The sequence below is a fragment of the Carassius carassius genome, chromosome 4 (genome assembly GCF_963082965.1).
Source record: "Carassius carassius chromosome 4, fCarCar2.1, whole genome shotgun sequence".
NCBI classification, from domain to species: domain Eukaryota; kingdom Metazoa; phylum Chordata; class Actinopteri; order Cypriniformes; family Cyprinidae; genus Carassius; species Carassius carassius.
This window is the reverse complement of record NC_081758.1, coordinates 30,083,541-30,111,508: the sequence shown is the minus strand read 5'-3', so window position 1 is coordinate 30,111,508 and position 27,968 is coordinate 30,083,541. Positions and strand designations below refer to the sequence as shown.

The window sequence follows — 27,968 nt, the reverse complement described above, 5'->3', positions numbered from 1 at the left end:
GAGTGTTATAAGCAGGAAAAGATAGGGAAAGGAAGGAAAAGCATGAGTGTTCAGAGAAAGGCAACAGTGCTAGATCCAGAGGTACTGTACCAGTTACAGAAGAAAACAAAATCATAATTGTTTATCCCTGTAAACTTCATATCAAGGGTACTTGAATCTTGAATATAAAGTTGACCTGGTTTTCTAAAATGAAAGTACAAAAGGTTTTCACTGCATGCATATATATATAAAATTGGTTTTGTCTAAAATATATTCTCAAATATATATATAAAATATATATATAGTAAGAAAATAATATTTCTGCTTTCACATTATATATGGTGTTATATTGACTCCAAGTAATAAAATGTACTGTACTTGCAGCTGTTTTGGTTTTTAAAATAAGAAACAGTAATATGGTGTTTAATGTATTCATAGCATATCTCATACATTTCGGCTCAATGTTTGCCCTTTAAAATAACTCAACTTTATGCCACGTAACCATTATGTCTATTCATAAAATGTTGTCTGATCCATTCTGTATATCATAAGTGAACATGAAAGTGTGTGTTAGCGACACAGGATCTTCAAACATGCTGAGACGGAGTGTGCAGTGTTCCACACTGCACAACTGCAGATCCGACATTATAGCGTTGTTTCGCTGCTCATGTCCCTGTGATCTCGTTGTCTGCTTCTAGGGTTAATATCTGTGTCATCATAGTCCGACTCCATCTCAATCTTCACCTGGGGCATGGGGCAGGACATCCCTCTGGCCATTGGCATCGCCGGGGATGATGGACAGGAGATCTTCAGATGCAGAGTGATGCTGTGGAATGGCAACCTCCAGTTACAAGAGTGAGGAGGAGTAAGAGGCGAGAGCAATGACAGGAAGGAGGAACAACAGGCTGTATTAAGATGTTAGTGTTCCAGGGGAAAGAATGTGGATGAGGACACCTAAATCAGGAAGAAGGCTCAGTATGCTTGTCCTAGGATAAGCAGATTAATTCAAGTATTTAAATGTGATAAATACTAGGGCAACTTTTGTATACCTTAACAAGAAGGTTCTGCATTAACATTAGTTAATGCATTTGGAATCATGAAATAATTTTGGTTTTTGGTTAATGTTCATTTCTAGATCAGACATTTATAATATATATTTTAAACATTCCTGTTAAGAAATATACAGAATATATAATGTAATATATTACATTCTTAACAGGAATTTAAAAAAAGTTAATGCTCACCAAGGTTGATTTTATTTGATCAAAATATAGTAAAGACTAATACTGTGAAATATTATTACAACTTAAAATAACTGTTTTCTTTTTCAAAATATATTTCAAATATTATTTATTCCTGTGATGGAAAAGCTGTTTTTTTTCTCAGCAGCCTTGAGCCTTCAGAAATCATATTAGCTTATTTGTGTACATATTAAACAGTTGTGCTGCTGAATGTTTTAGGAAAATATATATAGATCGATATTTATCAAGATTCTATGATACATTTAAAGTTCAAAAGAAAAGCATTTTTTTTATAACAATGTGAAACTTTACTTTCACTTTTGATCAATTCAATTTGTTGTTGCTCAAAAAAGTATACATTTATCCTGAGTATAAAATCCTACTGACCTCCTGTATACAGAAAATATAAAATATAATATAAAGTAATAGTTTTATTATAAAATGTTGAATAATATATGAACATTAACATTTAGTATATGTAAAATCTATTACGATAATGGTCCAGTATGATGCCAAATGCAATAACTAATGTTAAAAAATTGAACCTTTGTTGAAGTGAACACTTCATCCAAACCATGCCCCTGAACAGCAACGCAGACATGAAACCCAGCAGACTTTACATCATTTCTACATCAGAGTGATACAGAGGCAGACATCTGAATAAGTATGGGTTGTGGATATAGTGTGTAGGGGGGTTGGGGGGGGGGGGGGGGGGGGTTGGAAAGCACAGAGTTATTCTGGATAAGCACTCTTATTGGAATCAGAATTATACAGGGAAAGAAACAACCAAAATTACATGACACACTTTATATATACTAAAAAAATATATATTTTAAAACCTTTCTCACTGCCATCTTTTCCAATAATTCAACGAAATAAACAAACTGTACTCGCATCTAATTATGGACGTTCAAAAATAATTATTAGTGTGTGTGTTGTTTCTTTAGGTGTGAAAATGTAAGCAAAAGAATATATATATATATATATATATATATATATATATATATATATATATATATATATATATATATGCATAATATAATAAATTACACATTTTCTATAATAGCATGCAGAGTAAAATACTTGTGGTTGCATGAAAACAATTCTATCTGCATTGGTTCAAAGCGCATGGCAAGGGCAATGAGAATATAGCAAAATACTGTATACGAGGTCTTGCATGACCTTAGCAGTTATACATTTAATATGCAGAACTACCTCTCAACTATGTCATCTAGTTCTACTGTAAGTATTAATGCCGTCTTTAGTATTATTAAATGTAGAGTGGATGTGTATTCAAGAGGAAATGCTCTCGCATTTTTAAAAAAGAATAAAGTCAGTATCAGTGGTAGTAACTGCCTGGTTGGCATCGTGCTGCCCACTCGGAGTTGGAGTCTGGCCCCCGTAAGAGGTCACGGTAGGGAACGTGTAGTTTGAGCACACAGTACCTGCGATCCAAGTCCGAATCACTGGGGGAGCAGTTTGCATAAGGGTTAGACTTGTCCTGTGGATCAAAGAACGATAAAGATGAGTTTATGCATGTGTAGAATTGGTCAAAGTTTGTTTTTGATGCTTTATTGTTATAAGCATGAGGCTCTTTTCCACCAGAAGGTGGCACTGGAGAAGCACAATACAATAACTTTGCCAAAAATGAAAGAGAATCTTTATATGACTTAAGTCAAGTCAAATAAAACTTCTCTCATTTAAATCCCAGCCATCTGGGTCTGTCTGTGAATAATCAGACTACTAAAACACTTACGTCTTCACTGTCATTCCCTCCTTTGCCTTTCTTTTTGTCCTTCTTGGTATTCTTCTTTTCATCCTCCTTTTTCTTCTTTTCCTTCTCTGGCAGGATATCGTCCAGCCATGCCAGATCATGTTGAGAGAAGACCATGTCCAACATCTTACGTATCACCATGAGACCAAGAATCTGAGGGAACGAGAAAACTATTTTTTGGTTTCCTTAACACATACCTAATATTTATTATCTTTAGGAACCTTGAATAACATACTAAATCACAGACTTCTGGAAATTCATCTCAATGTTTACAGCGTGATTTATCTACAAATTACAATCGTACAACATTTTAAAGTACAATTATCCCTTACCGAATAGATTACATGAAAACTAATATAGTTATGAATCATGATATACATTGCTGTTTGTGTGTGGCAATATAAAATATTCATACCATGACTGGGAAAATGATTGCGAGGAATGTGGATTTGAGGATCCAGAGAACAGCTAAGCACACAATCTGCACCAGTGTGAACAGGTGGACTCTTCTCAGCGGTACGTGGCGCAGGTATGAAAAATCTGGCTGGTGTTTCGCTGGCATCATAATCAGTTTGATCCTGTCCCAGAACTATAAAGGACAAAACGTCTGATTAGATACTCAGGGGAAAAATCTGTCATTATTTACTCACCCTCATTTCATTTCAAACCCAAAGGACTCATTTCCATCTAATGAAAGTGAACCAGGACCAGGTCTTTGCAGCCTTCAGCCCTTTTGATGAATACGCTGGTTCACTTCACAAAATCATTCAGTTGTTTGAATGATTTGAATAAACAGATTCCCTTTACAAAATGGTTCAGTCTTAATGGTTTGATCTGAATGATTTGTTCACAATTCGGACTGAGCAGGTTCTCAACTTACTCAGTGATCACTTCCATTGGCAACTTCCATTTTGATCATTTCCTCACGCAAAACTATCAGATGGCTTTAGAAAACTTGAAATGTATGGCACCACAGTCATGTGGACAACTTGTATGATGTTTTTATAATGCTATCATACTTTTTGAAGCTTGAGAGTGAGAAAATCAGAAACAACAGTCATTTTGTTTGAAATGGTTTGAAATGACTTAAACATTGACTTTCTATTGTTTTACCTCACTTATATAAGACAATCACAAATCTACATGCCCAAGCTTGACAAATACAGGTGCTGGTCATATAATTAGAATATCATCAGAAATATGATTTATTTCACTAATTCCATTCAAAAAGTGAAACTTGTAAATTATATTCATTCATCACACACAGACTGATATATTTCAGATATTTATTTCTTTTAATTTTGATGTTTATAACTGACAACTAAGGAAAATCCCAAATTTTAGAAATTAGAATATTGTGAAAAGGTTTAATATTGAAGACACCTGGTGCCACACGCTAATCAGCTAATTAACTCAAAACACCTGCAAAGATCTTTAAATGGTCTCTCAGTCTAGTTCTGTAGGCTACATAATCATGGGGAAGACTGCTGACTTGACAGTTGTCCAAAAGACGACCACTGACAGCTTGCACAAAGGAGGGCAAGACACAAAAGGTCATTGCAAAAGAGGCTGGCTGTTCACAGAGCTCTGTGTCCAAGCACATTAATGGAGAGGCAAAGGGAAGGAAAAGATGTGGTAGAAAAAAGTGTACAAGCAATAGGTATAACTGCACCCTGGAGAGGATTGTGAAACAAAACCCATTCAAAAATGTGGGGGAGATTCACAAAGTGTGGACTGCAGCTGGAGTCAGTGCTTCAAGAACCACTAAGCACAGACGTATGCAAGACATGGGTTTCAGCTGTCGCATTCTTTGTGTCAAACCACCTTTTGAACAACAGACAGCGTCAGAAGCGTCTTGCTTCAAAAAGGACTGGACTGCTGCTGAGTGGTCCAAAGTTATGTTCTCTAATTAAAGTAAATTTAGCATTTCCTTTGGATGTCAGGTTCCCAGAGTCTAGAGGAAGAGAGGACAGGCACACAATCCACGTTGCTTGAGGTTCAGTGTAAAGTTTCCACAGTCAGAGATGGTTTGGGGTGCCATGTCATCTGCTGGTGTTCGTCCACTGTGTTTTCTACCAGGAAGTTTTAGAGCACTTCATGCTTCCTGCTGCTGACCAACTTTATGGAGATGCAGATTTCATTTTCCAACAGGACTCGGCACATGCACACAGTGCAAAAGCTACCAGTACCTGGTTTAGGGACCATGGTATCCCTGTTCCTAATTGGCCAGCAAACTCGCCTGACCTTAACCACATAGAAAATCTATGGGGTATTGGGAAGAGGAAGATGCGATATGCCAGACCCAAGAATGCAGAAGAGCTGAAGGCCACTATCAGAGCAACCTGGGCTGTCATAACACCTGAGCAGTGCCACAGACTGATCGAATCCATGCCACACAGCATTGCTGGAGTAATTCAGGCAAAAGGAGCCCCAACTAAGTATTGAGTGCTGTACATGCTCATACTTTATACTTTTCATTTTTATACTTTTTTAGTTGGCCAAGATTTCTAAAAATACTTTCTTGGTATTGGTTTTAAGTTATATTCTAATTTTCTGAGATACTGAATTTAGGATTTTCCTTAGTTGTCAGTTATAATAATCAAAATTAAAAGAAATAAACCTCTGAAATATATCAGTCTGTGTGCAATGAATGAATATAATATACAAGTTTGACTTTTTGAATGGAATTAGTGAAATAAATCAAAAATAAGTCAAAATTATATGATCAGCACCTGTATAAAAGAAAACATTGCTATTTAGAATCAAACTCAGCTTTTAACCATTTAGCCTCAGAGAAGCGTGAACCAAAATGCATTTGTATTCTTTCAGAATATTGTAAACCTCTCCGCTTGAGGTCCATCTTTTTGCCTGTGTCCTCCTCTTGTTCTCTAATTGACATTAAAGTGGACTACTACTAGAGCAGCACAGAAAAGTAGCACACAAGAGGGTGGATTCTTACTCCAGTCTGACAGTCTCATCAAAATGCAGCTCAAAATTGCCTCAGTAAACCCAGCCGGCATGCAAATATCCATTCCCACAACACCACGCTCTTCCATCCCTGTACTGTCAAAGTGGGCAGAAATCACTCATTTCTAATCACTAAACACAGTTGCAGCGTGCATGCAAATGAGTGTTACCCTCTCACACAAAGTACAAGTTGTAAGGTTTTCTCTGTATGGTTTGAACATTTTCTATGAAATTAAAACATAGAAATGTCAAAAACAATTAAAGTACATCAGCCATCAGAACTGTTCCAAGCAGTTTGGTAATGGCTGTGAGGAGGAGGAGGGGTGGGGAAAAGGTTAGATCCCTAAAGGCACTTACTTGGATACCACTAAGAGAAGCAACACCCATGTAGAGGAAGACTCCATACAAGACCGGCATAGGAATGAACTACAAACAGAAAACAAATACATACACTTCAGCTGCCAAGGCAACAGCAGTTACATTTGAAGACAACATGAAGGCAAAACCAAATCTATTTCATTCTCTTAATAAACATGAACACATTTTCTAAGTCTCCATTCTGATATAAAGTATAACGCCCACTTTCCACCATCCACTCAATATTTCTGATGAATAAAACCTCCTACCCTTCTGAGAATAATCAGATCATGGAAGTGAAGTGACTTTCAGAGAAATATAACTGGAAGTGCTGATGAATCTTGCTTTTGCCCTTAATTTAAACAAAACAGCATATATATTTATTTATATATATATATATATATATATATATACATATATATATAATTTTTTTTTTTTTAAAGATCAGGCAAGTGCTTCTTCACCTTTTTTTTTTTTTGTGGTTGGTTTTCTAAGAATGTTTGACCTTTAAAAACACATTTCAACTGCATTTAAGGTCCCATGAATAATAATAATAATACATTTTCTTTTTGAAAGTCATGGCTTTAAGATGATTGCATCTGACCAATTGAAGATGACTTTCAGGCTGCTATCCTTTGTTTCCTTTACCTGTTTTAGAAATTCAGTTTAGTAAATACATAGCATTTAAATGTGCACAAGTAGTGGGTCAGCAAGATTTTTAAAAAGGAAAATAAAATGAAATGAAAGGAAAATAAATTAATACTTTTATTCACCAAGGATGCATTAAACTGAGAAGCAAACAGTAATGACCTTTATAATGTTATAAAATATTTATTTCTAATAAATGTTTTTCTTTTAACTTTCTTTTAGAAGCATCCTAAAAATATATCACAATTTCCACATAAATATAATAACAATAATAATTGCTTCGTATGTATCTAATCAGCATAACAGAATGATTTCTGCTGGATAGTAATGTATTCAATGAGCACCATGTATTCAAATATTTCAATTTTGTGATAATATTTCACAATATTACTTTTATTGTATTTTCAATCAAATAAATGCAGGCTTGTTGAACATAACTTAACAATAACATAACAAAAAGAAAAATCCTGCCCCCAGATTTTGATCAGTAGTGTACAGTACATAACATCTGTTTGTTCTTTCCCCATTCGAAATAGTACAGCTAGACAAGTAGATCAGATCATACAGATATCATCAAAGAACTTTTTTTATGATAATAATTGCTAATCTACCCTAAATAATAGGTCAGAGTCAGTATTAAGTATCTCTGTCATTTCAACAAGCTCACCTGCAGGATGGGGGCCAAGAAGATAGACACTCCTGTCAGCACAAAGACCAGGATTCCTGTCAGCCTTTGCTCTCTGTAATCAGAAGAGAAGCAGTAAGAGAGAGAGAAAAGAGACAATAGAATATGGAGAACTATTTGTATTTGTATAATTTGTGTTGAGCTATGATGCAACAAAGAAGCAAGTGCCCGACTCACACCAAAACACAGTGCACAAATGCATTTATTTCAGCATTTCAGCTGTATCCAGATGATTTAAGCAGTTTATAGCTACATTTTGAGGCTTGACATCTGTTCCATGTAGATTAATTACCATTTGGCTATAAATGTGGTCCGCCTCCTCACATAAATTGAATTTTATGACAATCAAGTTTGTAGTAAGTCTCAATAGCCCACTCTCAGTAAACGTTTTATAATTTATGGCTGTTATTAAAGGAAATGATTACATGGTAAGCTAAAAATCAACTTTCTTTTTCTGTACACAGCCAATCAGAAACACCATCAGTGGGAGCCCACAAAACACCTGTTATGGTTACTAAACAAGTTGTCCTTGTCTGTCTCACCTCACACCCAGAAACTGCGGCTGTTCCCCTGGAGCACTAGACTCGCTCTCCATCTTCAGTGAGTCAATGTGAGCAATGGAAATGACAGTGGCTGCCACGTACCACGGCAGGCCCATAAAAGAACAGGCTACCATCAGAAAGCCCACCCACATTAGATCCAGGTGATACCCACAACCTTTCTGTAACAAACAGAGCGAGAATTTGAGGAAATCAGTGGCGATGAAAAGAACAGGGGTGAGGAAAGATCTGCTCATTGCACAGGTACCTTTAGCTTGTTTTCCTTGCGGTTGACGATGACAGCACTGATCTGCTGGTCCATGAAGATGAGGATGGTGACGAGGAGCGCAGGGACGAAGCTTGCCAGGTAAACCCACCACGGATTCTTTCCAAATGGCATCACAAACCAACCCCGGTCGGCACGTGTGGGCTACGTGATTTGAAGAGGAAATACCCAATAAAACAATGAGGAAAAACCAAAGAAGAGCCTTTATTGAAAAGTCACAAACAAATCAAGATCAGTTTTATTCTCCAGCACGTGTGAGCTGAACATCATTTACTCTCACCTTGAACTCCGTGGGAACAATGAGTTTGGGAGTCTTCAAACCCATTAGCATGTCCAGTCCCACAAATGTCATGATGGACATGAAGATGGAGAAGTCACTAATCAACTTCCTTAGCTAGACAGAAAGAAAATAAATGTATATACTGTATATATATACATATATTTAAAAGAAGTGAATAAAACACGTAGTTGCAACAGCAGAATCACAGTGTTGTTGCAAAGCTACATAAAATATATTGAGCTGCAAACTAGCCATTATTCATTATTCAATTATTATTATAATTGCATACAGTTTTTTCTTTTTATTTGATCGAAAATAGAGTTAAAACATTTGAACCATTATTACAATTTAAAATAAAATAAAATCAATGTTTTCTACTTTAATATATTGTAAAATGTAATTTATTCCTGTAATGGAAAAGATTAATTTTTAGCATCCATTACTGCAGTCTTCAGTGTCACATGATCCTTCAGAAATGATTCTAATATGCTGATTTGGTGCTCAAGAAATGTTTCTTATTATTATCTGTTAAAAGTTTTCAGTTTTTTTCTCCTTTTTCCCCCTTTTTTTCTCAAAAAAGAATTATCATATACAGTATATCAAAAAGGTTCATAGCATAAATACACGCTTTAAAGAACCTTTAGTTAAAAAGTATTGTGCGTCACAAGCATGATTAAAACCACATGACCTTGTTTATCTTTCATGACTTTACAGGTACAAAGCTCTAACACTATCAAAGACCCTACTGAACTTACTAAATCCCATCAGCTATTAGGATCATGCAGAATTAAAGAATAGAGACAACTTTTATCTTAAACAAGATATAGTCAGTCAGATTTTGCAATAGCAGACAAAAACTTAAGGATGAAAGGACATGTCAAAGATACTAACAAGGTACAAGTGACTGATAGAAATTGCAAGTGTGAAAATCTGTTTTCGCAGGAGTTTGGTGAGAAAAAGGAAAAAGAAACTTCACTGGTCTTACCTTTGTGGGAAAGTAGCGACTGAATTTGAACTTCTTCAGGGTTACAGTCATAGTGTAGGTCCCGAAGAACAAAATGAAGGACATGAGAGCAAGATCTGGAACATACTTGCAGGAATTTCCTACCAGTGAGCCTCCGTACTTTACACACTCCTTCTTACTCAGCTGACTCCAGTCCAGAGCTGTTATATTCAACTGAGAAGATGGGACCAAGACAGAGGAAAAGGTAGAAATCAGGGACAGGAGGGAGGATTGTAGACAGGGCAGAGGATGGAAGGGTTGTGTGGTGGGTAAACAGAAAAAAAAGAGAGAGAAAAAGAAAGAATAAAACAGGAGAGGGCCAAAGACATACAGCAATACAGCAGACCTAGATCAGTAAGAATCAATTTGTAATAAATTAATTGGATTTATGTTGGATTGATATTTCCTTCATAATGAAATAATACAAAAACACAAAGTATCATTGTGGGTTATTAAATCAGTGATAGTTAGTGCAAATACAGTGGATTCAAAAGCTGTAATCTAATCTGAGCTCATGCTAACACAGATGTGAGTGAGGTGAAGACATGAGGCACTTACACCAAAGAGAGCAGAGGAATTATCTGGCACTGGGACTACAACATCGAAGATCATTGGTGCCACTGAACAAACAGAGAGAGGGAGAATCAGAGAGGAAAATGAGCAGAACAAATGGAAATCTCAAGAAACTTTGTTAGAAGGATTTATCCAGGATTAAAGCCAGCTTTGGCAGTTGTAAATGACTGCAGGCATTGCCAGTGGTAGAATTGTAAAAAAAAAATGCCAGTAGATGGAAGCAAGTCCCTGTTTTAATAAATTATTTATTGAAACATTGAGATCAAACGATTCGTACAAAACGGCGGATTCAATTAGAAACAATTAATCCATCAGAATGGCTCACTGGATTTGTTCAAAAACTAATTAATTCAAAAATCTAAATCGTGTTGTTATGAACTGTTGTATAACATTAATAGCACACGTGCTGTTATTCAAAAGAAGTACACTGCTTGTGCAACAAATATAAAAACAAAAACTCATACATGGGTGGGTGTTATAAGGCATCCTTATAATTCATAATTCATTCATGAATTATAAGGGCATTCTAATAGGCTTTATCATGCAGTAAATGCTTTCAATGGACTCTCAAGGCGTGTTTTTGTTTGGTTTTTGTTAAGTCCTATCTTCTCTCAATCCCTCCCAGTCACACATACAGCACGATATCATTGTCAAGGGAATGTGTTAAAAATCATACCTTTTATTTTGTCTTCTTTTTAAAGAACTTCAAAAGTTGCGCTTGAACCATTTTGCGTGAAAAATTAGGAAAACTTGCTTCCTCTTGTGCGCAGCTTGTTACAGAAACAAGTTCTGATTGGGCAATCGCCGTTATTTATTTCATGAATTATCATAAGAAGGCTAGAGAATTTTAACATTTTTATATAATAAACAGTAAAAATCTAAAGGGGATGGTAAGGGGGGATGGTGGTTCAACTGAGTGGGTGCTTTCGTAATTTTTTTTCAACCAGGGGGATGCCATCCCACCTCGATTAGAACCCGGTGTAGCTCTACTGAAATGTTCATTTGGTGTTTGAAACAATCCAGCACGCCTAAATTACTTTTAAAAGACCTCATTGCTAGTTTACATTCATTGCTGCAAGCCATATGATAAACACAAACATGCTAAAAACATGCTATTTGTCCAGTTTAAACTCATGTTTATGGAAAAGTACTCACATCAATCGGAGGCCATGTTTGGGGTTTGCAGCAAAAACAAACACAACACAAATAAGTTACACTAATCACATGCACTCAGCCAGTTCTTTTCAAACACCCAAAGCAACTTTGTTTAATCAAGAAATTAATATTGGGCATGTTAATTAATGCATACTGACAGTGCAGTGACTCCAAAGTGAAATTTATTCTGTAACACTGCACAACAGGGTTTGATTCATTACCATAAGTTAATAGTTAAAGTTTAATGAAAAAACAACAAATCATACTTCTACAGCATATTCATCCAGATTAATGTTCATTTTACAGCATGTAGGGTAAGATTTTTTAATGTCGCCTTTTATGCTCACAAAGGGTGCATTTGTTTGATCAAAATATGTGAAAATATTCCAATTTAATATAACTAAAATAGTTTTAAAATGCAGTTAATTCCTGTGATGGCAAAGCTGAATTTTCAGCTTTGGGGTAGACTAAATTTACTGGAGAAGTTAACAGAGATATGATATTTTGATAAACATTTAAAATAAATAAATAAATGTTGACTTTAAAGGCAGGGTATCAATCTTAAATGCTCTAAGTAAAACAAATAAGAAAACTAGAAAACGAGAACTAAAGAATTATTTAAAGCAAACACAACCTAAACAAAATGAAAGAATAAAATTAAAAATAAATGATTTATTTAAAAACTAAACAAATTTGATTAACATCAGTTAACCATAAGCATTAATAACATAAGTATTACAGCCAAATATGAGATAACATTGAACAGTAGCATATTTAGAAATGAACTGAGATTACTAGATTAATAAATGTTAGAAAATGTGTTGGTCATTGCTTGTTTATGATACCTAATGCACTAACTAATATAAACTAATTGCACCTTATTGTAAAGTGTTACCATTTCTTCTTAGTGCACAAATCCTGACGCACTAAATCAATGCAAATTTGCTCTATATCTAGTTCACAGTTACTTCTCCACCATTTCAAAACTGACGTGCTCTATGCCAAGAATGGACTTACTTGTGTCTGGTGCCAAACACTCGCACTTGTAGGCCGTAACATAGTCTGGTTTGAAGTCTGTGTTGATGGGATAGTATTTGAAAGCTCCCACCATCTTCTTGATGGCATCGGAGATGAAGATGAAGGAGATGAGGCTAGAGAAGCCTTCCTCGGTGAAACGCGTCATGTACTTTATGATGTAGCTGGCATCCACTGCGACTAGGAAAATGCACTGCACGCAGGAGTGTATTCCGATCCACAGTCGAAGCTCCATGTAATCAATCCCATTATTTCTGAGGGGGAAAAAGTTTAAAGAAACAATAAAGAGAGATAAATACAAAAGCAGTGATCACTAGAGAGCAAGAGAGAAGTCACTTATTTGCATCAGTGAAGAGAGATGACTTATGAGTGTCTTTTAAGGGTTTGATGAAAGTGAGCATGGAAGGCTCTTCTGTATTGTCCACAATAATCGACTGTGAAATTATGATGTATTGGTGCAGAGGACTCTCTCACTTGCTGAATTCATAAAGCAGTTTCTCAAAGATGAGGATGGGGCCCGTTGAGCTGAGAATAATGAGCGGTTGACCGCCAAACAAGCAGAATACTGTTCCTGCTAGAGCAGTGCCCAAAAAACTCTCCATCACACCCTGACAGAGAGTTAAACAGGGATAGAGACATGGAAACAAGGTGAAAAACGAGAGAGACAAAAAGAAGACAGCTATAGATGAAGCTACTGTCACAAGCATAAGAAAAGAAGATATACAACTTTAAACAAACTATCATGTTCTGTGTCAAGTATAGAAAACTGCGAGGTGTACCTGGTAATTGTCTGTGGCATCCCCTAGAAGGCCCCCAAAGGTGATTGCATTGGTAATGCAGCCCAGGTAAATGAAGAGCACTGCAGAGATGGACTGAATGTGGAAGCCTTCATAAAAGTCGCTCGGGTACCAGGGGAGCTTCCTCTTTATGTCAAGGAAAAGGCCGCCACAGAACCTGTCCCGTAAACGTAGATGTTTAATCCATAATTCAACAAAGACTTGTCCTCTTTAGCTTGTGTTAGACAGACAGAGGTGAGCTCTATCTTGATTATTAGCACTGAGTACTGGCCCCCATTTTCTATCTCTAAGTCCTCAAAAGCCCTTGAGCGAGAGTGCCAAAAAGTGCATTAAATTTTCCTTTTCTGACATATTGATTAAGATATGAACTCTCCTGAACCTCAGAGCTCTAAGACATCTTTCAATTATTTGTAAAGACAGATAAGGCAAGAACACTTCGAGCTCCTGAAACTTTACTCCAAAAATTTACAGCCGAAGTGTTTTAGAGGCTCTGCAAGGTTGAAGTACTAGAACTTCAGGTCCTGGAGATCAGCAGATGAATGCTCAGTCAGCAGGGCTGTAATCATTCAGAACTTATTTGCATATGTAATTTCAATTTCCATAAACTAATGGAGGTGACAAACAGGAGGCAAAATTGACATTTGAATGTAAGGAAGTAGATTTAAAATGAATAAAAAAGTTTGCAGAGAAAACGTATTTGAAGAAATGTTTAAAGTCTGCATTAAATCAAAATCTGTGCAAGTTAATCCACATTAAAATCTGAAAATTAGCTTCCAGTCTGGAATGGCGTTCTTTCAAGTTGCACTGAGTAAATGCAGCTGGATAAATGTCTGGTTTGTATGTCTTATGGATAGAAGAAAAGAAATACATAACTTTAGGTGGATGGATGGATGGATGACGCAATGGACCCACCTCCCTGTATATGCCAACTCTTCACCAAGCTCATGTGGAACAGGCATCTCCTCATCCTCACTAACAGGCCCTCCACCGACTGCTGTCCCATTCATCTGACCCAGCTCATTGAGGGAAAAAACAGACTTCCTTCTCAGAGAAAACAAAGAGAATGTCAAGATGGGAAACTTATGGGCCAACCAAAGCTACAAAATAATAAGTTTTACCTTTGGTCCGCTGAGGGAATTTTTTTGGGGGGTTCTATGCGAATTTTGGGGTCCCATTCTCCAGGTGGAAGCACAATCACCTCGTCCAAAAACTCATCAATGCCAGCGATCAGATCCTCTCGGTCCCTGGCTTTATATGCTACATCACTGAAGAGCTATAGGTAAAACAGAGGAAATCAGTCTTGGATCTCTTTAAATGTACGTCACGAGTTTATCTTTTTTTTTTTTTTTTACCCAAGATTATTTGGATGAATCCCACATTACTGTATACTGTATTACAAATATGAATTGGATAACAAACAAACAAAACAATCAAACTTACATCATCCACCATGAGCGTGGCGATGGCACGTCCAATCTCGTTGTAAGATTTGGCTTTGCCAGGAGGCCCAAGTAGCACAAACAAGAATCTGTCCATTAAGACAAAACATATTCGAAACTTAATTTTAGTTAATTAAACTTCCATCATTTTTCTAAAGACATATTTTGAGTTTTTAATGTGCTAAACCGTTACCTGGTGGGCACTGGGACTTCTGTCAGACCTCCAAGAGTGGTGGCCTGAGACAGCCGAACGAAGGCAACAAAGGGTTTTTCCAAGAAATCCACTTCTCCAACCAGAACATTTGATGCCTCTGCATCTCTGGGGATTTTTTTCATAAACTTGTTCTTCAGCTGAAATAAAAGTGAACAAAGAAAATAAAAAAACAAACATTTGATAGGTACAGTAGGGTCCTTATGTTGTCTTTTACCCTTCTGTTCCATCATAGGACCCTTATGTTTTCATTAAACCCCTATGCTCCATCACAGGACCCTTAGGTTTCAATTTAATCCTTCTGTTCCATCAAAAGACATTTATGATGTAATTTAACCCTTCTGTTGCATTACAGAAACCTTATATTATCATGTAAACCTTCAGTTTCATCACAAGCTGCTTATGTTGTTATTTGATCATTTTGTTCCATCTTCTGATGATTACATTGTCATTTAACCCTTTAGTTCCATCATAGATCCATTACTTTGTCATTTAGATTAGATTCAACTTAATTGTCATTGCACATGTAAGGTACAAGGCAATGAAATGCAATAAGCAGTAAGTACAGGATATACAGTGTCTACAATATGTTTTAACCCTTCTATTCCATTATAGGACCCTTTTGTTGTCCTTTAACCCTTCTGTCCCACCACAGGACCTTTATATTGTCATTGAACCCTTCTGTTCTATCATAGGACCCTTATAGTGTCATTTAACTGTGTGCTGCTTTTTATTATTGAAAGGTTTTATATAAATAAAATGTTATATTATTTAATTATGTATATCTTGTGCTCTTTATATGTGCCAATAATCTGGAACTGCACATTTAAACACAAAAGTTGATTTATTGCTATTTACCATCTGTGAAAATTTTACATCTGTGAAAATATTTTAAACTTTATTACTAAAATGTCTGCAGCCTTTCTCACTTTGAAGACAACAATTCCATCTGAAGCCTTTGAGTAAAGTGCAGTCTGGATTTATATTAATCTCTCTGCTTTCCTCTTTTTTTCTCTCTCTCTGACGAATCATAAACCAAGCATATATCCACTGGCGTTACGACATTCATGTAGAAGAATTCTATCTCAACTTCACATTGTGTGTCAGGGATGTAAGAATGGAGTTCAGAAAGGCTACGCTGATTTATCTGGCACACGAAGCTCAATGTGTTTCTATGTTGGCCTATTCTAAAAACCAATATATCTCACTTCTTTGGATAACAGTTCAGAGTTCCTCCATACAATGCTTTACATTTTCCCATCTCTATAGACAACACAAAATGGTTTTGGAAGTTCTATACAATTTATACTGAGAGCCTTTTGAGGGGAAGTCTAGATATAAATGTTCAATTATTTTTTCAATGATTTACACCATCATTCAAAACTTTTGGTTTTTAATGAAAGAAGTCTCGTATAAAGTCTTCTTTGAAAGAAGTCTCTTATGCTTACCAAGGCTGATTAATATTGAAGAATGCGGTAAAAACAGTATTAATGTCACATAATATTAAAAAAAAAAAAAAAATAGTTTTATATTTTAATATATCTTTTAAAATGTATTTTATTCCTGTGATGACAAAGCTGAACTCCAGTCTTTATAGAGTCACATGATACTTCAGAAAACATTCTAACATGCTAATTACTTGGTGCTCAAGAAAAAAATTTTTTTTCTAATTGTCAATGTGATATATGTGTTTAGGGTTCTATGATAAATAGAAAAATTATCTTTTTCTATTTTTCTATCAAATAGAAAAGGAACAGCACTTATTTGGAATTGAATATTTTATATAGCATTATAAATCTTTGTCACTTATTATCAATTGAATGCATCCTTGCTTAATGAAAATATGCATTTCTTTTTAACGAATCTTACTAACCTCAACTTACTATTCGCTAACCTAAACTTTTAAGCAGTAGTCTACATGTTTAAATCAAGTGTTTTTGTGTTGTATAAATATGCTCATATAAAGATGTGTATTATACTCGAATACTCATTCAGTTTTTATAAATTTCAGTTCAGTGGCAGTATGTCAGTATGACTGTTCAGTGTTTTCTGATTTCCTTGATATATAGTGTTAGGGTCAAAATCATGTTGTTTTTGTCCAGCTAATGGAAGCTTGTTGCTCAGGCACACAAGACTAACAATTTAAAGGTAAAAATTATGAAAACTTTGCTGTTACAATATATCTTCATGAAGAAAAGCAGGACAGTAAGAAATGAGTGTCATGACTGGTGGCTATATATGTTGTGTGCCCCTGGACAAAATTTGTGACACCATTTTCCAGGGAGATCAGACCTCAGATCCCGAGTATCTCTCTGCATGTGGGAGCTCAGCACGAGGACCACACACTCAGATGGTCCATTTCCCCAATGGCAGATCAATACCAACCCAGACACCAGGCTACGGCAAAGCATAGCACATCAGATCAGCAGCACAACACACAATCACAGCAAGCTCCTCATAACAACATACCATCAAATACATCAATACAATTATGTTAATGGAACAAATTATACAATGCAAAATATCTATTTATTAAAAGGAATGGCAGGAGTTTCTCATTTCTGTCATTTTCAGTTGAATTTTGTAACCTCAAAAACAGTGTTCTTGTAGCTGTAGCTAAGAGTATATATTTAAAAAGTGTTACTCCACCCCAAAATGATAATTCTGTTTTCCAAAATGGTGCTACGGTAATGCCGAGAGAGGAGAGGAGACGAATTGTTGAATAAAGTCATTATTTTAGTTTTCTTCGTGTACAAAAAATATTTTTGCCGCTTCATAACATTGCGATTAAACCACTGATGGCACAGTCACAAGCATCCCGGTTTTCATCCAAAATATCTTAAATGGTGTTCCGAAGGCAAACGATGCTTTTATGGGTTTGGAACGACATGGGGGTAAGTGATTAATGAAAAATTTTTATTTTTAGGGTGGAGTAACCCTTAAAGAAAAAAAAAAGTTATTTCAGTTATACAAATTCCAATATAATGATGCTAGAGAAAAGACATTTAGTTAAAACGTCTAGAATCTTTCTTGCTTGAATTTGTCAGTGGAGTCAGTCTGGAAAATTGTTCACGGCAGATACAAATAGCTTCAAAGCAAATACAAAAGATCCGTGCAGCTGCTATTGTGAACTATAAAAAGGCTGTTGTGCCTGGACAGACTGTGGCTTTCTACATTTGCACAGATAAAGACACTGTGATACCATGTGACTCACCTGGTCTGTGCTTGGTGTGTCTGCAATGTCATTCATACTCCTGCTCTGAGCTAGGCCTGCAGACACACAGGCACAAATATACACAGGAATGTCATTACAAATATTTAATCAGAATGATAAATATTAATTAAGCCTTATTCCATCAGCTAGCTATTTGACAACTAATCTGACATCACTCACTAACTAATTAAAAACTCTTGCCAGGCAGCTTTAATGGAAAAGCTTTATATGAAATTGCTAATTAAAATAGACTTACGTAGCCGGCCATAGTTGGCTGCTTGTTTGCTTCGAAGATCTTCTGTAGAACGGTTAAAATTTGCTCCAGCAGCAGGGGATCGGGCTGGGCTCCGAGCTTTGAGACACACGCAACATTACTTTTTAAACGAACTATTAAGCAGACAATGTTCTGGATGAACTGTCATTTTATGAAAACAAGCAATTAGGTTGCATTGTACCTGAAGATTCACACATGGAATCTACAAACTGACAAGAGAATGCTGCAGTTCCAATGCAGTGCACTGGTTTAGTCATTGTTCATTTATTCCTTCATTTTTCAACCTATAGTGCAGAATACAGTATGTGTAGGGATGGATGGAGATGAAGATTGAACACTCACTGACTCCAGACCCAGACTTGCCCAGATCTGCAAGGGAGCGATGGATGGGTTTCTTTGTCTGGTGCCTGTGCTTTCTCAACAGAACAAAGCTGATTTTATCTCTCAGCTCAGGACCAATCAACCCTTCCTCTATCTGACGTTCGATGATGTCATCTACAGGAGACAAAAGTTAGATGTGAAAGTACACTGGTATGATAGCAAAACTTTACAATGCATGACAAAAGTAATGAAAAAAGAAACATTTTTTAAGCTACACTTCAGTATGCAAGACAATATCTGTTGTACAAAGATTTTGATGGTTCAGAAAACATCAGTAGCCCCCCGTTAGATGACAAGCACCGAGAATAAAGAGCTTGGTTGCTGACCAACTATCTGTGGTAGTGAATATCCCTCCAGGTCCAGCAGCACGGTGCCTGTCTGTAGGCATGTCCGCAGTTCAAACAGGCTGTGCAGGGAGAGCGTAGAAACGTGGGGTTTGCTCCATCTCTCACCACCTTCCTCAACCTTTTCCTCAAACTTCACCCACCTGCAGATATGCACAGTCACACACACACACACACACACACACACACACACACACACACACACACACACACACACACACACACACACACACACACACAAAGTTGAAGTCAAGCAGAGAAAAGGAACATTAAGTTTCTAATGTTGATGTTGTTCTGGCCCAGATGCTGTTTATTTTAAGATGAAATGTGAAATGTCTGTCTCACTAGAGCAGAAGTTCCCAAACCTTGAAGGGCCATAAATCAAACTTGATATGAGTCAGATTTTTGGTCACAAGCTGAAAATAAATGTTGCCTTATATCCAGCCATATCACATTAAAAAAATTACACGTTTTTATATGAAATTCATTTATATTTTCTACAATTTAATGCAAATGTGTTCATTTTGTAACATTTAAGATAAAGTAGACATGTAAATATGCTTTAATGGCATTTTTTTTCTGCCCAAATCAATTTTGGCATTTACCATTTATATATGGTAAAAATTACAAATATTTGCGCATTCTGATGAAATAAACATCAACATGCATTTTTTATTTTTAGTTTTCATTGCGTTTAAATTCTTTGCAATTTGTTTGTGTCATTTTTATTTTTATTACCATTTAGTTTTAAGTTGTAATTCAACTATTTAACTTCAATTATAATTCGACTTAAATGTATTTCAATTTTCTAATATTTAGATCTTATTATACAAACCCGATTCCGAAAAAGTTGGGACACTGTACAAATTGTGAGTAAAAAATAGAATGCAATGATGTGGAAGTTTCAAATTTCAATATTTTATTCAGAATACAACATAGATGACAAATCAAATGTTTAAACTGAGAACATTTATCATTTTAAGGGAAAAATAAGTTGATTTTAAATTTCAAGGCATCAATACATCTCAAAAAAGTTGAGAAATGCCATGTTTACCACTGTGTGGCATCCCCTCTTCTTTTTATAACAGTCTGCAAACGTCTGGGGACTGAGGAGACAAGTTGCTCAAGTTTAGGAATAGGAATGTTGTCCCATTCTTGTCTAATACAGGCTTCTTGTTGCTCAACTGACTTAGGTCTTCTTTGTCGCATCTTCCTCTTTATGATCCGCCAAATGTTTTCTATGGGTGAAAGATCTGGACTGCAGGCTGTCCATTTCAGTACCCAGATCCTTCTTCTACGCAGCCATGATGTTGTAATTGATGCAGTATGTGGTCGATAAGGGTCTGGCTGCAGACTTGCATTTGTAGTCTCAGACTTGCACTCTCAGACTTGCACTCTCAGACTTTCACTCTCAGACACTTGTGCTTCCGCTAGCAACGTCACTTGCAGTCTTTATTTTTATTTTGTTCTATTTATTGATAACTTTTTGTTTGAATCTCTCAACATTTTACAACAGTAGCCAGGTGGTGAAGACAAGAAAAAAAAACTAAATTACTATGTCACTTGCAATCACTATTAACTACAAGTAGCGATTGCAAGTGACATTGTAATTTAGTTTCTTTTTTTCTTGTCTTCCCCACCTGGCTACTGTTATAAAATGTTGGGAAATTCAAACAAAAAGTAATTAAACAAAATAAAATATAAAGACTGCAAGTGATGTCACTAGCAGAAGCAAGAGGGTCTGGCTGCAGACTTGCACTTGCACCAAGAGACATGCCACTTCGTCAATCCTCAATACAACTACATAAGGAAAACCCGTAACGGCAAAGATGGCGGTTGTGTGCACATGTCCCGCCCCTCCCGCTGGAAATCCAATCAACTGCTTTTAACAGTCAAGCCGTGAAAACATTTAAGCCTATCGTCTGGTTCCACTGACGTATGCGCACAGTTGAGGAACCCTTGCGCATGCGTAGTAAAGGTATAACCTGTGGGGAAAAAGGGAAAACTCATCAAAATTTTTCTGCGATTTTTATCATATTTCACTGCTATTTCTATACAAGCTGTTTTTATGTCCCGTTGACCAGTGAAAGTGCAGTTCTGACTCTCTGTCCATTCATTTAGATAAGAGCTGGTCTTGTTATTCTGAAATAGCTCCCCGGAGGCGTTGCCAAGATGGCGGTCGAGTGGCACGACTTGCATGAAAGGACTTGCACTCTCAGACTTGCATTCTCAGACTTGCACTCTCAGACACTTGCACTTCCGCTAGTGACATCACTTGCAGTCTTTATTTTTTATTTTGATTAATTTTTTATAACTTCTTGTTTGAATTTCCCAACATTTTATAACAGTAGCCAGGTGGTGAAGACAAGAACAAAAAAAAACTAAATTACAATGTCACTTGCAATCACTACTTGCACTCTCTGCTACCTGCGACACTTGCAATCGACACAAATCTTGCGTGTTGCCAATGGAGACAAGAAGCTGTGGTGGTGATTAAATGATTAAACCTAATTTAGTACTATAATGTACAGGATCCTGCAAGAAAAAGACAAGACCGGCAAATCCGTGACCAGAAAACCAGAATATGAATTAACGCTTGTGCAAAGTCTCTCGTTAAGCTTTTTCCTCCTGTAGAAAAAAACAAACACTTAACATGGCTTAATTTATTAAGATGCTATTAAAATATCAAATTAAATCTACAGTTCATTATTTTAATGAAAATATATATTTTCCTCACATACCACAAAATGTGGCATAATGGACTAAGATGATAAAGGCCAAACTCAATATGCTTCTCTACATTATTAAAAGACATAACTAATATTTACAGGCATGCAGGTGAGCGCAAAGTTTCGCATTAAGCATTTTTCCATATAAAATATACTGTCTACAACTCGTTTATATCACTGTCTTTGTCCATTAATCTACATTATGTGTTTTATTTATAATGATTTTCTATAGGAGGAAAACGTTTAATGTAAAATTTAACGCACTGCGTTATGTACTCGTCTGCTTGCCTGTACGGAGTTGATCCTTTTAAAGTGACGTCACAGGTAGCAGAGAGTGCAAGTGGCGATTACAAGTGACATTGTAATTTAGTTTCTTTTTTCTTGTCTTCACGACCTGGCTACTGTTGTAAAATGTTGAGAGATTCAAACAAAAAGTTATCAATAAATAGAACAAAATAAAAAAATAAAAAGACTGCAAGTGACGTCGCTAGTGGAAGCACAAGTGTCTGAGAATGCAAGTCTGAGAGTGCAAGTGCAAGTCTGCAGCCAGACCCTTCTCCCCTCTTGATGTGGTCTGGCATTGTCATGTTTGAAAATGCAAGGTCTTCCCTGAAAGAGACGACGTCTCGATGGGAGCATATGTTGTTCTAGAACTTGGATATACCTTTCAGCATTGATGGTGCATTTCCAGATGTGTAAGCTGTTGGAATTTGGTCCCATTCTTGCCTTATATAGATTTCCAGCTGCTGAAGAGTTCGTGGTCGTCTTTGACGTATTTTTCGTTTAATGATGCGCCAAATGTTCTCTATAGGTGAAAGATCTGGACTGCAGGCAGGCCAGGTTAGCACCCGGACTCTTCTACGACGAAGCCATGCTGTTGTTATAGCTGCAGTATGTGGTTTTGCATTGTCCTGCTGAAATAAACAAGGCCTTCCCTGAAATAGACGTTGTTTGGAGGGAAGCATATGTTGCTCTAAAACCTTTATATACCTTTCAGCATTCACAGAGCCTTCCAAAACATGCAAGCTGCCCATACCGTATGCACTTATGCACCCCCATACCATCAGAGATGCTGGCTTTTGAACTGAACGCTGATAACATGCTGGAAGGTCTCCCTCCTCTTTACCCCGGAGGACACGGCGTCCGTGATTTCCAACAAGAATGTCAAATTTGGACTCGTCTGACCATAAAACACTATTCCACTTTGAAATAGTCCATTTTAAATGAGCCTTGGCCCACGGGACACGACGGCGCTTCTGGACCATGTTCACATATGGCTTCCTTTTTGCATGATAGAGCTTTAGTTGGCATCTGCTGATGGCACGGCGGATTGTGTTTACCGACAGTGGTTTCTGAAAGTATTCCTGGGCCCATTTAGTAATGTCATTGACACAATCATGCCGATGAGTGATGCAGTGTCGTCTGAGAGCCCGAAGACCACGGGCATCCAATAAAGGTCTCCGGCCTTGTCCCTTACGCACAGAGATTTCTCCAGTTTCTCTGAATCTTTTGATGATGTTATGCACTGTAGATGATGAGATTTGCAAAGCCTTTGCAATTTGACGTTGAGGAACATTGTTTTTAAAGTTTTCCACAATTTTTTTACGCAGTCTTTCACAGATTGGAGAGCCTCTGCCCATCTTTACTTCTGAGAGACTCTGCTTCTCTAAGACAAAGCTTTTATAGCTAATCATGTTACAGACCTGATATCAATTAACTTAATTAATCACTAGATGTTCTTCCAGCTGAATCTTTTCAAAACTCCTTGCTTTTTTAGCCATTTGTTGCCCCCGTGCCAACTTTTTTGAGACCTGTAGCAGGCATTAAATTTTAAATGAGCTAATTAAGTGGATAAAAGTGTAAAATTTCTCAGTTTAAACATTTGCTACGTTATCTATGTTCTATTGTGAATAAAATATTGGCTCATGTGATTTGAAATTCCTTTAGTTTTCATTTTATTAAAATTTAAAAAACGTCCCAACTTTTCCGGAATTCGGGTTGTACACTATAGATGTTGATAACTTCAAACTCTTTGCAATTTTTCTCTGAGAAACTCCTTTCTGATATTGCTCCACTTTTTTTCACCGCAGCATTGGGGGAATTGGTGATCCTCTGCCCACCTTGACTTCTGAGAGACACTGCCACTCTAAAATGCTCTTTTTATACCCAATCATGTTGCCAATTGACCTAATAAATTGCAAATTGGTCCACCAGCTGTTACTTATATGTACACTTAACTTTTCCGGCCTCGTATTGCTACCTGTCCCTAAATTTTTGGAATTTGTAGCTCTCATGAATTTCAAAATGTCTCACTTTCAACATTTGATATGTTATCTATATTCTATTGTGAATAAAATTTAAGTTTATGATATTTGTAAATTATTCCTTTCCTTTTTTGACTTAGCAACTAACGGAAATAAAGTAAGTTTAAGTATTAAAAATACTAAAATTATATAAAAAAGAAAGCTAAATATTAAAAACAAAAAGCACATGAAAATTCTAAAACAAGCTCAATTTAAATTGCAAACTGGAAATATACAAATAAAAGCTAATTCACTAATTAACTACTATAATAGTATATAAATATAATTTAAAAAAATAACACGTTAGCATCTAAAAAACACAGCCACTTAAAAATTCATGTTTGAGGTGTAATTGTATATCCTAAAAAAAAAAAAAGTTTTCTTCATAAATCAAAACCCACCTCTCTAAAAACCCATTCGAAATTCCTTAGAAAATCCATGGCTATTTCTAATCTTCACTGGGATTACTGATCAGATCTATTCTGAATGTAATCAGAACTCATTAATAATCTTATTTAGCATGGGATTTTGTTTTGACATAAATTTGGCCCATCATTTAGCATAAAAGTGACAAATGAAAACTGTTTTCTTTGAACGTGTGTTTATTTCTCTATTCAGTGCTGACTGCAAACTTTGATGCCTCGCAAGTAGTTTTTTCCCCAACTTTTTTGGAATCGGGTCTGTATTTCAGCCTTACAAATTTTTCATTACAGTGATTTTGAATTTGCAATAGGTATAAGACTATTGATGCCATTTGTGTTTTGCATTGGTGTGTATGTTTTTATACCTAGCTGATTCTCTCCACTCCAGCTCATCGCCCTCGTGTTGCAGTGTGTCCATCTCAGTGAAGAGTGTGGGTGTGGGCATGGTTTCCTCATCATCCCCCAAAATGTAGCGCAGCCGCTCTGCTGCTGGCGAGACTTTGAGATAAACAGGAAGAGAAGTGATTGAAAACTTGCCTGTTTGGATTTCACTCAGTCAGATAGCAGAATGAGATGGCCTTTATAAATAAAAAGTGCACTGCATGGAGCAGCAACACACAGTGTAAGTATTTGCCCAAAAGTTGAGAAGAAACAACGCGGACACCCACTGTGTATGTTTGATCCCGTGTTATGATGGCAGACTGTGCCTGGAGGAACACAGAGGCAGTGTAAGCCATTGTTCATTGATTTTGTGTGTGAGGAATAAAGCTGTGACTGAACCTGGATGTGAAGCCACACTGTGCTTTTTTTTTCATGACCATGTCAGGAAGTATGTGGTGACGTCTGGGTCGTACTGTTCTTTATTTGTTCTTATTTCTCAGCTCTAACACCTGTTAGGTGCATCTTTATTCCCATCTACGGTTTGATCAAGTCTCCCTTTTTAATCCTCCATCCAAATGGGCCACACACAAGGTTCCTGAGGACTAAAGATATGGCTCAGGAAGACACGTGGAGAATAGAAGCCCATAGATGTCAATTTGTGAATGAGATGCAAGCATAATAAAGAGCCAACAAAGAGTTTTGTGTCCGATGTGTCTGCGTGTAAGACAAATTCACAAGTGAGAGAAGGGTCCTAAAACCTCCAGTCCATTATATGTGAAGAGAAGCATGTTAGATTAAACACTGAGAACACAGCTGACAGAGAAACTGACAGCTTTATAAAAAGGGCAAGAGGCAAAAATTCTAATTGTGCTACTGTCATGGACGCTTCAACTATCATAATTCAGCAATATGAAACGTGAAAGTGATTACTAAGAAGCTGCTGATTAGATTGAAGTCAAACGCAGAACTATTGAAAAGTTAATTAACGCATGAATCCAGCATTGATTTCAGTAATGAAAGATTTCTTTTTAAAAATGTACTGTTACAAATGGTGGTCTGTCTATTGAAGCTGAAGTGCGATGACGTGTAATTACTCACAGCTGAGAGTAAGAAAGGGAAAGAAGATCAATAACATTTAGTTCCATGTCAGCTGCAAAGGAGGTTATGGCCTTTTTTTAGTCCATGGCATTAGTGCTGAAAATCTGAAAGGTTTTCAGGCACAGAGCTTAGACTGCTTAGTCATGATGTTCATTTTTAGTCCAACCAGGAAGGCTAATTTGCCATGGGTTCCCTTAATATCCTATGGATCTTAATTTTTTAAATAATGAATAATAAAAAAAGTTCTATCCTCAAATGTATTTGAAAAAACATGCATGTTATGTTTCAAGAAATTTTATTATGTATCTTAATTAATCAAGTGTGATTTCTTTTTAACGTAAGCTGCTAACAAGTAGCATAGACTTACACAGTTGTCTGGTACGACAAGAGCATAAAAAAAACATTATATAATTTTTTGCCACTTTTTAACAATTTGTTAGCATCAGTGTTGCTATTGTTAACTAAGAATAAAAGAAACATTGTCTTAGCAACTAACTGAAATAAAGTAAGTTTAAGTATTAAAAATACTAAAATTATATAAAAAAGAAAGCTAAATATTAAATATTAAAAACAAAAAGCACATGAAAATTCTAAAACAAGCTCAATTTAAATTGCAAACTGGAAATATACAAATAAAAGCTAATTCACTAATTAACTACTATAATAGTATATAAATATAATTTAAAAAAATAACACATGTTAGCATCTAAAAAACACAGCCACTTCAAAATTAATGTTTGAGGTGTAATTGTATATCCTAAAAAAAAAGTTTTCTTCATAAATCAAAACCCACCTCTCTAAAAACCCATTCGAAATTCCCTAGAAAATCCATGGCTATTTCTAATCTTCACTGGGATTACTGATCAGATCTATTCTGAATGTAATCAGAACTCATTAATAATCTTATTTAGCATGGGATTTTGTTTTGACATAAATTTGGCCCATCATTTAGCATAAAAGTGACAAATGAAAGCTGTTTTCTTTGAACGTGTGTTTATTTCTCTATTCAGTGCTGACTGCAAACTTTGATGCCTTGCAAGTAGTTTATTCTCAAGCGTTCAGAGACGCATCACCATAATTGTTTTTCATGGTCTTCTTTTCTGCAGTGACGGCTCTATCCTGCCCTCGGCACATCACGATATTGAGAGTGAGGGTGCGGGGTGTATCTGATAAACCGAGCGCAACTCTATTTCACACACACAAACAAAGAAATGTATGGCAGTTTTGCTCCCTATAGTCCCCTTGAATTTGCATTCTCACTTTCAGATACATTACCTTGAGTCTATTGCCTTTTTTTATCACTAGTCTGTTGACTATAAAGAAGTGTGTGGAAAGTTCTGTGCTAGTAAAGTTTTACATTTATATCCTAAGTCACAAGACATAATCATACGATGATGATACACACTTTACAAATCACTAATATGAATGACTTTAAGCTCTTTTCGGTACTGATTAAGGACTCACTGGTTCTGTTGATTTCTGGTGGCAGATTGTGTTCTGGCTGATCCAGGCCTTCTGCTTCGAGATCGTACCGGTCTCTGTCATCACAGTCATAGTGTTCGTGTCTCTGATGATCATGTCTAAGTCTTCGTTCTACATCTGCATCACGACTCAACATGGACGAACGTCTCCTCCTGCGTTTGCGACGGTAACCTTGGGGCACTGGCACACCAATGTAGACAGACTGATGATCTGTGGAAGGCGCAACACGTTTTAATATGAAGATTAATAACATATAGTTCAATATCTTAGATGTCATTGATTTTGGAAAGTAATTTCATGCTCCATAGAAAATGTTCTGCCCACTCAAGCAAATCAATAAATCAGTATCAGAATCAATAAATGGCCTATAT

The 27,968-nt window shown here is 36.3% G+C and overlaps 1 protein-coding gene across 3 annotated transcripts; it reads right to left on the bottom strand.

Moving 5' to 3' along the window:
- Positions 1-282: 282 nt before the first annotated feature.
- LOC132139736 (electrogenic sodium bicarbonate cotransporter 4-like) lies at positions 283-27,823 on the bottom strand. Of its 3 annotated transcripts, none has more exons than XM_059548324.1 (24): positions 27,580-27,823; positions 25,002-25,134; positions 19,165-19,325; positions 18,800-18,952; positions 18,440-18,535; positions 18,184-18,239; positions 14,952-15,109; positions 14,760-14,847; positions 14,438-14,592; positions 14,232-14,360; positions 13,302-13,476; positions 12,997-13,130; positions 12,505-12,776; positions 10,318-10,352; positions 9,742-9,933; positions 8,757-8,870; positions 8,459-8,620; positions 8,194-8,372; positions 7,634-7,706; positions 6,319-6,387; positions 3,410-3,583; positions 2,977-3,147; positions 2,666-2,721; positions 283-805 (listed from the first exon to the last, which is right to left on the bottom strand). In XM_059548324.1, exons 1-24 carry the CDS (start codon positions 27,731-27,733, stop codon positions 625-627), a joined length of 3,270 nt encoding a protein of 1,089 aa, XP_059404307.1. In that variant the 5' UTR covers positions 27,734-27,823; the 3' UTR covers positions 283-624. The 3 variants fall into 3 exon arrangements, with proteins under 3 accessions (XP_059404307.1, XP_059404308.1, XP_059404309.1); XM_059548325.1 differs by having other exon boundaries at positions 10,318-10,379; positions 27,580-27,802; XM_059548326.1 differs by lacking the exon at positions 10,318-10,352 and having other exon boundaries at positions 9,742-9,920; positions 27,580-27,802.
- Between the last annotated feature and the right edge of the window lie 145 nt (positions 27,824-27,968).

Excerpts from the sequence above, each read along its gene's own strand:
- LOC132139736 (XM_059548325.1), bottom strand. The coding sequence starts at position 27,733 with ATGTTGAGTCGTGATGCAGATGTAGAACGAAGACTTAGACATGATCAT. Across the intron at positions 10,380-12,504 it reads GTGTTTGGCACCAGACACAA|TGGCACCAATGATCTTCGAT; the intron begins GTAAGTCCATTC and ends CTGTTTGTTCAG. Across the intron at positions 3,148-3,409 it reads CAATCATTTTCCCAGTCATG|ATTCTTGGTCTCATGGTGAT; the intron begins GTATGAATATTT and ends TCGTTCCCTCAG.